The sequence below is a fragment of the Sinocyclocheilus anshuiensis genome, unplaced genomic scaffold (genome assembly GCF_001515605.1).
Source record: "Sinocyclocheilus anshuiensis isolate Anshui unplaced genomic scaffold, SAMN03320099.WGS_v1.1 scaffold3077, whole genome shotgun sequence".
NCBI lineage: Eukaryota > Metazoa > Chordata > Actinopteri > Cypriniformes > Cyprinidae > Sinocyclocheilus > Sinocyclocheilus anshuiensis.
In genome coordinates, this window is record NW_015554865.1 from 306,999 (window position 1) to 321,000 (window position 14,002).

The 14,002-nt window shown below is 36.9% G+C and overlaps 1 protein-coding gene across 1 annotated transcript in view; it reads right to left on the reverse strand.

Moving 5' to 3' along the window:
* Positions 1-14,002, reverse strand: part of LOC107671548 (voltage-dependent R-type calcium channel subunit alpha-1E-like) — a 71,578-nt gene that overhangs the window by 40,039 nt on the left and 17,537 nt on the right. Inside the window, exons 6-15 of the mRNA XM_016464464.1 lie at positions 11,788-11,978; positions 11,061-11,164; positions 10,209-10,324; positions 8,202-8,255; positions 7,396-7,476; positions 6,898-7,107; positions 2,421-2,533; positions 1,824-1,936; positions 913-1,044; positions 48-117 (exon numbers count right to left, since the gene is read on the reverse strand). Coding sequence (XP_016319950.1) covers positions 48-117; positions 913-1,044; positions 1,824-1,936; positions 2,421-2,533; positions 6,898-7,107; positions 7,396-7,476; positions 8,202-8,255; positions 10,209-10,324; positions 11,061-11,164; positions 11,788-11,978 — 1,184 coding nt within the window. The remainder of the gene's footprint in view (positions 1-47; positions 118-912; positions 1,045-1,823; positions 1,937-2,420; positions 2,534-6,897; positions 7,108-7,395; positions 7,477-8,201; positions 8,256-10,208; positions 10,325-11,060; positions 11,165-11,787; positions 11,979-14,002) is intronic.

Consider the following 14,002-nt stretch of genomic DNA (forward strand, 5'->3'; position numbering starts at 1 on the left):
AATTATTTACTATGTTTACATGCTTAGTGATCTCTGTGGAGTCTTACCTGAAAGACGGTCATGATGGCAGCCGGAAACGTGTCAAAATTAGTAGGAGTGTAATCTTCAAAGATGAACCTGTGCAAGAGAAAGAAGTGTTTCAATGGCTTTAGTTAAAATTACATTTGTGTTTGTTATTTTATCCTTGTGAGCATCCATATTGATGCAGATTGCGTAAGTAACCATTTGTTATAGCTTGAAGCACAGACACATCGCTCTGGTGTATGTTAGAGCTATGCAGTTTCACTAGTCAACTATTCAGCGGGTCAGAATATACCTTATAGAAATCTCTCACTATATGTCATGCAGCATCAGTGTCTTTGCTGTTTCTGGCAGGTCCAATGGTGCACTGATGAAAAGTGTGTGAGCGGAGAGAATGTCCACATAACTGAGATGATGTGGGTGGGAAACAAAAGTGTGCATTTCTCCATTGACAGAAGCATGCTGCTTGCATTGTCATGTAAGATAATGTTTCATATTTCTGCATGCATGCAGTGTGGTTCGCTTATAATTAGGGGTGCGCCGATCCGATATTCAGTATCGGTATCGCTCCGATACTGGCATTTTCTGCCGGATCGGGGTATCGGTCAGACGAGACCGAGTCATTCGTTTTTAGTCATTGCTCAAGTTATGCAATCAACTAATTAACACACGCACACAGACACACACACACACTGCATCATGTAGTAACCCGTGTGTGTGTGTGTGAAAATTGTGAGGTGTTAGAGTAGGTAGGTTGGTCTCGTGGCTTCATTTAAATTCATTTTTTTCCTTCAAAGTCTTTTGAACTGTATATTTGAATAAATTGTTTTCACATTTGAGTACAGTATATTTTTATGCTTGTCTGTAAGAATGACTCTCTCACGTTCTCACCTTCCACCAAACAGCTGCATTCCAAGTAAAGCGAAGACTACGATAAACAGGAAGAGGAGGAAGAGCAAACTGATGATCGACTTCATGGAGCTCATGAGGGAAACCACCAAGTTCCGTAAGGATGTCCAGTACCTGATCAAACATACAGAATATCACACGTTGCTTTACACTGCCATTATTTGACCATACAGTACACTACTGTTAAAGTGTCTCACAAGATTTTCACAAGAGCCTGATTGCTTAAACGCAATTACATGTGAAAATTAATTGAATGCCAACCGTCCAATATAATATGGAATTATCCCATATTCAAGATAATCAATTAAATTAAATGAATTTGTCTTATATTTCAGCATTTTAAAGACACATTTCATCATATTTGTATCCAAGTCTTACTTACTGTTTACAACAAAATAAATTAAATATGAATGCATTTTTAAACAACCTCTGTTGATAAATCAAATAAAAAAAAGAATGGGAATATTTTTTTTCAAACTGACAAATAAATAGGCATATTTAAAATAGTTTATTAAATACATGTTTGAAACTGTAGTTAAAATTTAACAATAACAAACTAAATTGATACATTCTTTTTCAATTGAGCATTTAAGTTGCTTTTACACATTGCTTTTCATTATGCATTTGCTGTTTAATTTAAATAATGCCTTTGGACAGTTCACACATAAGCAGCAAGAACTTATGACTGGATTTTAACGTGCTTCTCATAGTATCAATTATACTTTTATACCGGTGTTGTAGTTGAAAGAGAATGTTGCAGACACTATTTATATGCCTGCTGATGCCTTTAGATGTAGTTTAATGTGAATATTTGCATTTGCTGGTGGCTATCATTCAAAACAATTCCTTGAAAGAATGCCAAGATACTACTTGGACAAATGTTATAAACTTACTTTGTTATCTTAAAGATTCGTAGCAGACGTAAAGCTCTGAGGACACTGATGCCAAAAGACTCTCCAGGCCTGAAGAATCCCCAAACCACTTCAAAAATACTACCGACAATCACCTGCACAAAACACAACATCATGCTTTTATTAGGTTTCATCAGACTTATAGTTCGCAGGATTATTATTATTTTATTTTATTGATTGGAAAATGCTCTGGTTTAACCCTTGTGCTGTTAGGAACATTTTTGTCTTTTTCATTTTCTTCTTTCTTCTCTCTTTTTAAAATTGCAAACAGCATCATTCTGACCAAAAACAAGCATTTTCATACATTAAATACAGTGGCATTATGTAAACAAACTTGCGTTTAAAGGGTATAAACCTGAAAACCAATGAATTGTTGGTAGTTATGATCAGGGCTGATCATAAAAATCTATGTAATTGTGTATAATATTTATAATATTATAATATATAATATTTTTATGACAGTTTTCTCACACACCTTTTTGTCCTCTAAGGACCTCCATGTAACTTTTTTAAATCGAAGCACATAACTTAAACACCTACAGTAACACTTAAAACGTGAGCTCTAAAAGATTCACTCACCCCACAATCAAAGCAGTTAAAGGATGAATGGAAGTAGAGACGGAAACCAAGGCCATACATTTTCAGAAACATCTCAGCAAGAAAAAGTCCAAGAAACACGAACTCTGCGTAGTCTGAAAACCGTAAAAATCATTTAAGAGTCAAAACATTTCTGAAGAGGTAAACACTTACTGTAGGCTGGGTTTTTGAAGTATTAATACCATGTCTACTCAGGCAGCGAGCACCAAAACTACATTGCTCCCATTAAAATCAATGAAACTCAATGACAGTTCTGGTGGGTTTTGTTATAGAAATAGGTATTTGTTTTTAGCCATTATCTGAGATTTTTAGAATAAAGTATTTGGCCTTAGGTACATCCTTGTTGTCATTCATAAAAATTGCATATGGTGTCAACTCAGACAAAGGTCTCTGCTTGTCTTTTGAAATAAAAATGCAGGGACACTGACAGCTTAAGCTTTCGTGACAACACCACCTGCCTTGATCTACAGAGTGCTGGATGTCCTGTTGTGCCGTGTGGAGTAATTTCAGCAACACTTAGACCTGCAGGGACCATTAAGTGAATGTCCGTCATCAATACACAGAATGTTTCTGACATGTGAAGCAGCAGAGTGGGGCATTTTTCTGTCTTAACAGGCCTATTTTTGTGTATTCGTTTTATTAGCAGCAGTTTCACTGGAGAACATAATGTTGCCCTGAAGTGCTTCTGTTAGTTGCAGCATGTCTCCTAATAAAATGTGCTTTTCAGAGCTGCAAGCAGTGCTGCAGATGTTTTTATCAGAAGCAACATTCAGACGATGCTTTGAGGAGTTTGTGATCAGACTGAAAGCTAACTTGAGCACCATAGATCAGGGCTGTCCAATCCCCAGTGGAGCAGAGTTAAGCCAAAGCCACTGGAAGGCAAGCCTGCAACCTTCAGCCAATAATTAGATGTTAATAGTAATGATATTATCACTGCCATTTGCCTTATGTTGATATAATATATTTTAATGAATAAAGGACATGAATAATTTAAAATATTGTATTATATTGTATGTTGGTTAATGAAAACAAAATTATGTTCTTTCTATGGCTTCCAGATTTTAACAAATAAATTACATTTTTAGTGACTAGTATCAGTGTTATGTATGTCCAATGACGCTGTTAGTTAGTTTGTTTGTTTGTTTATTTGTGACCAGAATAAAATCAATTCTTAAATTGTGGCTTTATGTACAATGCAGTGACCAGTAAGAGACCAGCAATTCGCTCTCTTTTTTACTGTGCAACAGGGTTGCCAGGTCTGCGTAACCAAACTAGACCAATTGCTACTCAAAACGAGCACGATCATGGCCAAAACTCATTTTCCCAAAAAATCAAAAACACTCCAAAATCTTGTTCCGGGGGTCCTCCTTGGTCGAAATGGTTCAACCCTCCAACCCTAGCTAAACACCAACTAATCAAGGGCTAGTTAGACTCACTAGATATATCTAGGCAAATGTGTTGGAGCTGGTTGGAACTAAAATCTGCATGACGTTGGTCCTCCAGGAACAGGATTGGACACCCCTCTCCTAAAGGCAAACACTATTGCTAAACAGCACTTATTCTTTCATTCTGGGTAACAGATGGTGCTCCAGTTATATACGCCATGAGCTGTTTGACTTGCATTAGACAAACCCTGAGGCCGTCTACTGATCATTTTCTGAACTCTCCACAAAACTTATTTTCAAACAATGAATATGATTAGCAAACCGAATGATACCGGTCTAATGCATCTGGTAAAATGCAACCCTAAGGGCCTGATTTACTAACAGCTTGTGCCAGCGCAAACCCTCTTTTGATGTAAAAAAAAAACAGCACGCAGTGAAAAAGCAGTTATTTTTGGCGGCTGACCTTATTGCATATGTATTTGTAGGAGTTTCCCTTTCAGATGCAAAATTAATGATAGGAGAGTATTTAAATTAATCATGCAATGTTTTTGTTTTGCAAAGGTCTTGCAGTAGACAATTTATTTTGGTATTTTCACCATTGTTTATCACCCCCCAAAAAATCATGTCTTAACCCATGCTCTTGGTAGACTGGATTGGTCATCATCGAAATGTGCTGGTTGTGTCGGTGTTCTTTTTATTTGCAAATTGACAGTAAATCACCCACACAATTTTACACTTTTCACTTTTATGGGTTTGTGCTCTCATGTGCCCTGTTTAGAAAATCTGGCCCTAAGATGCTAAAAGGAACGGTTGGGAATATTTTCTAAATGTCATCTTTGGTTTCTACCAGTTATTCCAGTTTCCCTCAGCCCAAAGGCATTTGGGTCTGGTTACTCGGAGAAGTTAAAATTGCCTGAAGGTGTGAGAGTGTACATTTGTGAGTATGTATTAGTTTCAAGGTGTTTCCCGTGTTGAGATGAGCTCCAGCACTCCCCTGTGACCCTATAAAGAATAAAGTATAATATATACGGGCATAACTGTTTTGGAGAAGACAAGTGTCTTTCAGGTAGGATGGGGCATGTGTATAGGGCTAAGGAACAGAGAGATGATCTGTTTAAGTAGCTTGAAAGCCCAGGAAAAACTGTTCCTTAGGCTTGCTGTCTTGCTGCTCCTCCTGATGGTTGTAGAGGGAACAGACCAGGGGCGGATGCTGTCCTTCAAAATGTGTGTAGTTTCTTTGGGCGCAGAGTGAATGCCTCGATCTGCTGATGCGTTGTGCAGTCTATGACATCGGCTGTAATGTATTTCGGTTCAGTTGTCAAACAGTATAACAGGTTCTTCCCATGACACATCTGTAGAGGTTTGTGAGGATGAGTGTGCTCATGTCAGCCTTTCTGAGTCTCTTGAGGAAGTGCAGTCAATGTTGGTCCTTTTTTACCAAAATGGGGGTGTTTTAGGTGAGGTCTTCTCTGTTACAGGGATACTCCACCCAAAAATGGAAATTCTCAGATGTGCTGTATATGACTTTCTTTCTTCAGATGAAAAATAATCCATCTCTGTGAGTCCATATGCTGCAAGTGTATGGGATGCCCAAAGTTGACATCACACATAAAACATCACAAAGTAAACATGATGGTAATTCATACAACCTCAGTTAATGAATCAATTTACGTCAAGTATCAACTCAACCCATGTGTGACAGTAGGCCGGAAGCTATGGTTCATAGTTAAAAGGTTTAAAGTCTTCTTTTCCCTTCAGAAAATACTGATTTGTCAGCTGGGGTTGTATGGATTACCGTTTTGTTCACTTTGTGTGGTATTTGAAGCGTCCACTTTGGAAGTGAGTAAAGATGAGAGAATTTTCATTTTTGGGTGAAGTATCCATTTTACCTCTTTACCTCAACATCACCTTGGAAAAACAATAATCTCTTTGGTTTCAATTAAATTTAGAGCCAGATTGTTGTCCTTGCACCACAGCTAAAGGTCTCTCACCTCATGTCTGCATCCTGTCTTGAAGTTGTGTGAAACAACACTGCCACCACTTTGGTGACTGAGATGTCAATATCCAAGAGATCCTTGACTTTCTGTCTATACATACCCTTCAATTTTATTATTTTGTTTTGTCACCAGATATGTAAAAAACTGCAAACTGTGTCTCAAGTAAGGAGTCAAGCAAGGAACCTGCACATCTATCCATAGTTTTCAGTTGAGTAATATGGTTACAGTGGGGCAATAACATCATCTACACAACTGTTAATGTTACAATGGTTCATACTCCTCAACAAAGAGTGGTGAGGCTGCTGCACACTTTGATGGATGTCATGACTAATTTTGTGGCTGATACGCATGGATCTGCAGTGCGGAAAAAAGGACAGAGTGGGGGTGGAGAAATGCTCTGAACATTGTTCTCATAAGTTGATGTAGATTTGACCAAAGATGCCCGAAGTAGGGATACAGACATGCTATGGGGGCGAGAGCCGAGTCCAAATCATTAGTGCTCATTCTGCTAGATGTATCTGCTGCTTATGTCACTGTGAATCATCAGATCCTCCTGTCAAATCAACTGGTCACTGGTGTTCCTCAGGGATCAGTTCTTGGACCCCTCCTCTTCTCTATATACACTACATCACTGGGACCCATCATACAGGCAACATGGTTTTTCCTACCATTGCTATGCTGATGACACACAGCTTTATTCTGGAGGTCATAATATTAATAGGGAAAAAATGGTTGTAGCAACACAAATTAACATGTTTGTATAGCTCAGGAGTGGCCGCTGTGTCCAAGCATGCTTTTAACTTACCAGATGCTTATGCATTATTTGAATGCATTATTATTATCGACATCTTCCTACACTAACCTGATGCAAATCTGAAAACAAATGCAACTTAAGATATTTGATCAACAAAACCCCAAAACCTCATCTACACCTGAAAGTAATACAAATGATAAAATGAGTAAAACTGCTTGCACAGACTTCAAATTTAATGCCAATAAATTCATACCATTTATGAATTATTATAATGATTATTACTATTAGTACAGCAGTAGTATTGGGGTGAATGAGATACTTACACTGAATAATAGTGAGCCATTCCGGTTGGTTGTGATGAACGATGGAAACACAGATGGTGTTGAGTGCCACCAGACTGAGGACTATCCAATAGAAGCTGTCGGTTTTAACCATGCGACGAATAGATATCCGCAACATGCGTTCCTTGCGCCGCATGTAAGCAGCCGGCCCTCGTCTCGCTGTCCGTATACCAACTCTCGGGCGGGGGCCACCTGACACCCCAAAAAATATTAGATATATCCATAGTCTCACAGAATGTCATTAGAAATGTAATCTTTGTTTCCTATTAGAAAGTCAGCGAAGTTATTTCAAAAGCCTGAAAAATGGAGATGAGTTTATGGAATGTGTGTTGACAGTGGTTGTTTCCTTCCTTTCAGACAAATTGTTAAGATGACACATTTTGAATTGTATCTTAAACATAAAAAAAGATTACACAGTGTAAAACATGTCAGGTCTTAATGTGGATGAAAACAAAGAGGTGGCATTTATATTTTACTCACCAACTGTAGAGACTTCAGAATATTTCTCCTCCCCGGGTCCTCGACGCCTTGCATTTTTCTTGCTGGTGGCCCGTTTCAAAACTAAAAATGAAAAGCGTTAAATGGCACCACTTGTTGGCCTTATGTTTCTTATTATAAAGGTTTAGTAGTTAGAAGAATGTACAAATATGCTGTTACTGTCTGGAAGTATTTGTTGTAGCTGCTATTACCCAGCTAACAAGGAACATTCTCACAACTTTCTTTAATGTTTTTAAAAGCTATATATGATGTTATTTGTACCTGATGAATGTTATAAGAAACATTATTGTAACCCTTAAATAAATGTTACAATCATAACAAGAAAACTGGACACTTTAACATTCTTAGAATATTTAAAATTTACCCACATTTTGGGTAAAATCATTGTAGTAGAATGTTATAAGAAACCTTTAAAAAATATAAAAAAAAACTGGACATTTCAACATTTTAGAAACAATGTTTGCACCACATTTTTATAACCTAAATTTGTTTTGTGGGTATAGTTTCACAACTGCAAAAATTAATTTCTAACCTATGAACACATTTTCAAAAATATTTTCTGAAAATAGGTAATCTATGTTTATAGGCTCAGCCTAGAAGATCATTTTATGCTATCTTTAATTTTATGCTATCTTTAACTCTTCCCCAGGTTATAAATACACGATTATTAATAGCATAATAATCAACAACAGCAGTCCTTAAATCTGATTTTTTTTTTTTTTACATTTTTAATTTCACATAAAAGTCTTGCATTTTAGTAACACAAATCATCAAAATGAAATTCATACCATCTAACGCTGATCTCCCAGAATTCTTGTTTTCTTCTGCAAGCATTACTTCCTCTTTGAGAGAGAGAGAGAATTTATATAATATATTAACAATGAAGTAATATAATTAACTCAACATTAATTAAATCAATTATTGGTTTATTCACTTTGGTTTCTGAAAAAAAAAGACAATTTGTAGGCCTCTTAAAAGTAATCTTCTAAACTGTAGAAGCATCAACTATTCTGAGCACAGACAGGCACATATACAAATACTCCAGTCAGTGAGTCAGTGTCACCTTTCCTTTGACCCTTCACTGCGTGGGAGAATGAGCAGCTTCACACACTCATGTTCACCTGAATGTTGTGCTCAGGTGGTGGGTGGCAGGGTGAAATGTGAAAAGAGTAGTGTAGGTGTAGTACACAACCAGAGCACAGTCTGTCACTGAACCTGGGTAAAGACAGTGAAACTTCGCTAGCCTGGCTGAAATTACTGAGCCAAAAAATGATTACAAACAATATTGCATTTTAAAACAAGCACCTAATACCACAGCAGTGGACTGTAGATACTTTGGCATAGCAGCAGTGCAAGTTTGAGCATTCATCAAAATCAAGCATCACGAATGAAGAGGATTTTGTGTGTTTCTACAAGCTACTGTCACATGCAAGGTGTTACATCAGCAGATATTACCGCATCAACGGCCTAAAAATCACTTGATATCTTCTTTCCTCTTCTCTCAAGAGCACTTTTGCCACTTGTCATCATCCACCCTTCTCTGAAAACTCGTCAGCAGTTCATTATTGACCAGTGAAAGCCTTCTGTATTTTTCAAGGTATTTCAATTAACCAAATTATTTAAAGGAACAGTTCACCCAAAACTGAACATTTTCTGAAAATGCTCTCACCCTCAGGTCATCCAAGATGTAGATGAGTTTGTTTCTTCATCCTATTTGGAGAAATGTAGCATTGCATCACTTGCTTACCAATGGATGCTCTGCAGTGAATGGGTGCCGTCAGAATGAGAGTCCAAACAGCTGATAAAAACATCACAATAATCCACACCACTCCAGTCCATAAATTAATGTATTGAGAAGACAAAAGCTGTGTGTTTGCAAAAAACAAATCTATCATTAAGACATGTTTAACTTCAAACCTTTGCTTCTGGCTAACATATGACTCCATAATCCATAATAACGCTTCCTCCAGTGAAACAGTCCATCTCCTGTTGTCTCTCACATCACAATCCAGCCTCATATTTGTTTAGAGCTGTTTTGGCTTGTAAATGGTGCTTGATCTGTGCAGATTTCTCTCCTGATTCTGACCAGAACACTTTTTCACTGTTATTATGGACCCATAATTTAGTTAAAAACGTCTTGATGGATTTGTTTCAGCTTTTGTCTTCTCCAGATGTTAACTGATGGACTGGAGTGCTGTGGATTACTTGTGGATTATTGTGATGTTTTTATCAGCTGTTTGGACTCTCATTCTGACGGCACCCATTCACTGCAGAGCATCCATTGCTGAGACACTGATGCAATGCTACATTTCTCCAAATCTGATGAAGAAACAAACTCATCCTAATCTTGGATGGCCCGAGGGTGTGTAAACTTTCAGCAAATTTTCATTTTTGGGTGAACTACTCCTTTAAAAGAGTCATTCAATGCCAGAAACTGCAGGCTTGTTTCTCACCCCTGACGTTCAATACACAACATCTGACAAAAAATGTGATAAACACACAAACGGCAAGCTTAAAAACAACAAGACTGATCAACATGAACGACAAAAGACTAATAAACCAATGCGAACACTAGAATGCATCCAAGAGCAACATGCATCCTTCATAACAATCTCCAAGATACATCTATAAACATTGTATTGCTCTATTCTTAACAACAACCACAAATTGTACAGTTCTACACATATTTTGCAAACACAGACCACGTCCCCAAATCCAGAAAGCATTGAAAAATGCCAAATCTGAACATAAGTAGCATAACCAGTAATATTTTAGATTAAAATGAATGCCAGTACCTGCTCGGTCTATCCAGGCCCGGTAGCCGTTGAGTTCGCGCTCCACCTGTTGCTGGCGTCTGAGCTTCATGAAGGCACGTCTGTTCTCCACCCTTTCTCTCTCTTTAGCAAACTCTCTAGAGATAGATTTAGGATATGACACACATGCACATAATAATTCAATAAACAATCAATAGAATGAACATAATTTCAGTGCTTTTCAGGTTTTGACCTTAAAGGTGTGATCAACCGAGAAACGCTGTGGAGGCAAGAGCAGCTACAGTAATCAATCCCTAGTGAACCAGTCATCCAGAGAGTGCGCTTGTCAACCCACCCACCACTGCACACTCACCACAAGGCAATAATTCTCTCATTCAGTCAATTCTTCAAAATAAGCATTTGTTTTTACAAATCAAACCTTGAAATTATTGGATGAACATAAGATTAAAAATCAGTTGAAAAATCTGTATGTGCTTTTCCTTGCAATTACAATGAATGAATGAATGATGCATTTATATAGTGCTTTATTGAAACATAAGAAATCATGTTTTCTGAGAAACAGATCAAAATGCAGTAAGTTTCTAAACAGATATCTGCCAATGGGCTCAGAAAAATCAACTTAATTCAAAGTGGAGAAGTTTTCATGCCCCACTGAGAGATAAACTCACTTTATTTTGTTCACTTTCAATGGATGTTTAGATATTAGTTTTGGAAAACAAGAAAAAAAAATAGTGAGGAAGATACTAATTTCTGCAGTGTTTGCAACATTTAATGCCATGACTTTGAACTTAAGACTTTTTGCTCCGATTTAATATGCATTGAGCATGAATAATGACAGTTCCAATTTTGATAAAATATTAGTGAAATTCTTACCCAGAAAGGACACCCAAAACAAGGTTGAGCACAAAAAACGAGCCGATAATAATGAGAGGAATGAAATAAATCCAATTCCATGTGGGCCCCAAAGCATCATTAGTCTGCGGAGAAACAACAGCAATCAATGCATAAAGTAAAGCTTATGTTTATAGTTAATGTTTGTTCATTACAGTGTATAGTGTAGAATATATATTTTTTAAATTATAGTAATTATAGCTTGTTAATATATAGTGTTATCATTTACTCACCCTCAAGTTGTTCCAAACCTGTATGAGTTTCTTTCTTCTGCTGAACGCAAAAGAAGATATTCTGAAGTATGTTGGCAACCAAACAGTTGACGGTAGCCATTGACTTCCATAGTATGGAAAAAAAAAAACACTATGGAAGCCGATAGGGACTAGAATCGGTTTGGTTACCCAAATTCTATAAAATACCTTCTTTTGTGTTCAACAGAACTCATACAGGTTCTTATATAAGTCCTTTATCCTTTATCAATAAGTCAAAGCAGCAGCCTTGTCATATTTCACAAAGGTATTCAGTTAAAGACATCATATTGTCATATTTATTTATAATTCACTGCATTTTAGTAAATAACTTCATATGTTTGGTCGGTATATGTTAATAAAGACAAACGATGAGTATCAATGAGTTTTAATGTAAATATTATCCAGTCAGTCAACTATAGAACTGACTTTTTTTCAGTGTTACTGCTGTAGGAACTCACATTGTACAGGACGGCAGTCCATCCCTCCATAGTGATGCACTGAAATACTGTTAGCACTGCAAACAAGATGTTGTCAAACTGAGTGATGCCATCATTGGGCCCAATCCAGCTGCCACTGCAGGTGTATTTCTCAGGACACTTCCTCACGCCACACGCAAACTCCACCTCAGACGAGTCCACCGTCTCGTTTTCTGAAAGAACAGCAAAGTTACATGATGCATTCAGCGACTACACTAATATAACACATGCAATGATTGTAAACATGTTTTGACTGCCATCGTTTTGATAAACAGTATAATTTTTTTTTTATCAAACGTGAATGCAGGATATTTGTGATGCTTGCTTTGCTTGCTTTACATTAAAATCATCAGTTAGTTGCAACATGGGATCATTGGAAATACGTGCCTCTACCTACATTTGTGCGAAACTCAAAAACACACGAATCGCTGCAGTTTCCAGTTGAAATGAACACTAGGGGCAGTAAAACTGTGACAACTTTTATTCCTTGTCACACAAAGTATGATTTGCAGGTCCACAGTTTCGATTAATAAAGCCTCATTTTCGCATAATTACTTGAGGAATACTATATTATGAAAACTATTTTAACATGCTGCGAGATTTGAAAACGGATACTTTTGAACGTTGTCGTCACATATCCAGCTTCATATGCATGAGTTTTCTCATTTCTTTAGGTTTGTTCGGTAGCTCAGGCGACACGGCGTTGCACTTGAGTGATGAAGAGCTCCAGTACAAACCCCGTGAAACTACGATTCGACAAAACAGCTCAAATCCGCATAAGGAAGTTAAAATAGCACGGTTGCAGCAGAGAATGTGTTTTTATATGACTTTTGCATTTGTTAACACTATCGGGTAGGTTTAGGGTTGGGTTTGGTGTAGGGGATATTTCCAACACGATAGAGCATTAACTTTTAGCGACACTCATCAGATATTTCAATTATAAACCACCGCAATATGTACCTGAAGAAACGTAATACAAAGACAGCAATACGTACCTATATCAACGTAACAAAACGTGCCAGGGTCACGTATTGAACCCGCGTTTTAGCGCCACTAACTGGAGGTTTCACCTTGAAACTGCCATGAAACATGCAGTAAGGTACGTAATAATGGTGCTGCAGAAATGTATTTAGAGGCACTTATTTTGAATGAGCCTGGGTTGGTTAGTGATCCTCCTCGTCTAAAGCTGTGGTGTCTGCGATGACAGACTTCATTTAGCTTCTCAGTTGTAAGTATCTGAGTGATTGTACATTCCTTCTGAGCCTTCTAGACTACACTGTGAAAAATAAGTGTAATTTTAACTGTACAATTTTGTAAAAACGCTACGGAAAAAAACTGTTAATAGGTTAACAGCAAGTTCCCGTACTATATACAGGGAAAAACTGTAAAATATCTAACCAGACATTTCATGTAATTTTACAGTAAAATGCTGTTAATTTTACAGTTTTTAGAAGTAAAAATAACAAATCAATGTATAATTTACAGTCAAAAAGTGTAAACTGATATTCCCAGAATTCCCTGCATGACACTCCACATTTGAAAGTATTTTGTTTTAAATAATCATGTTTTTTTAATAGTTTTTGTTATTAGTTATGTATATTTGGGCTTTACGTTACATCTTCTGTTGTTTAATGAAAGTGTAATGCATTATTTAAGTATCATGTGTGTTACCATTATGGTGTTTTGTGTTTGCATGAATGACTCTGTGCACCTTTTATATATTAGTATATACTTCTGCTTGTGGCGAAGCTACTTGTGATGAGCTTTGATTCTTCATGTGGCTTTCTCTTTTACCACCTGCATTATTATGGTGGTTGTCAGTATGTTAAAGGTACAAAACAGATTTTAATAGCAGTGTGCATTGTTGAATTTACTGGTTTACATTCAAATTTTCTTGTTTGTAAATTACAGTTTTATACTGTACATTTATAATTTACAGTTTTTGGCCGTAAATGTGTTTACAGTTTTTCTGTATTATTTACAAAATTATTCTGGCAACCACAGCTGCCAAAATTATTTTGTAAAAACTACAGAATTTTTTTTAGAATGTAGAGTCCTCAGGAGCATTAAGCACTAGAATATCCTGACAGGGAACGTTCTCAGAACTTTGGTGATGAACAGTCTTCCGGTAACATTAATAGATTGTTCATTAAAAAAAATAAAAAAATAAAATAGAATGTTTGTTTAGAGTTATCTG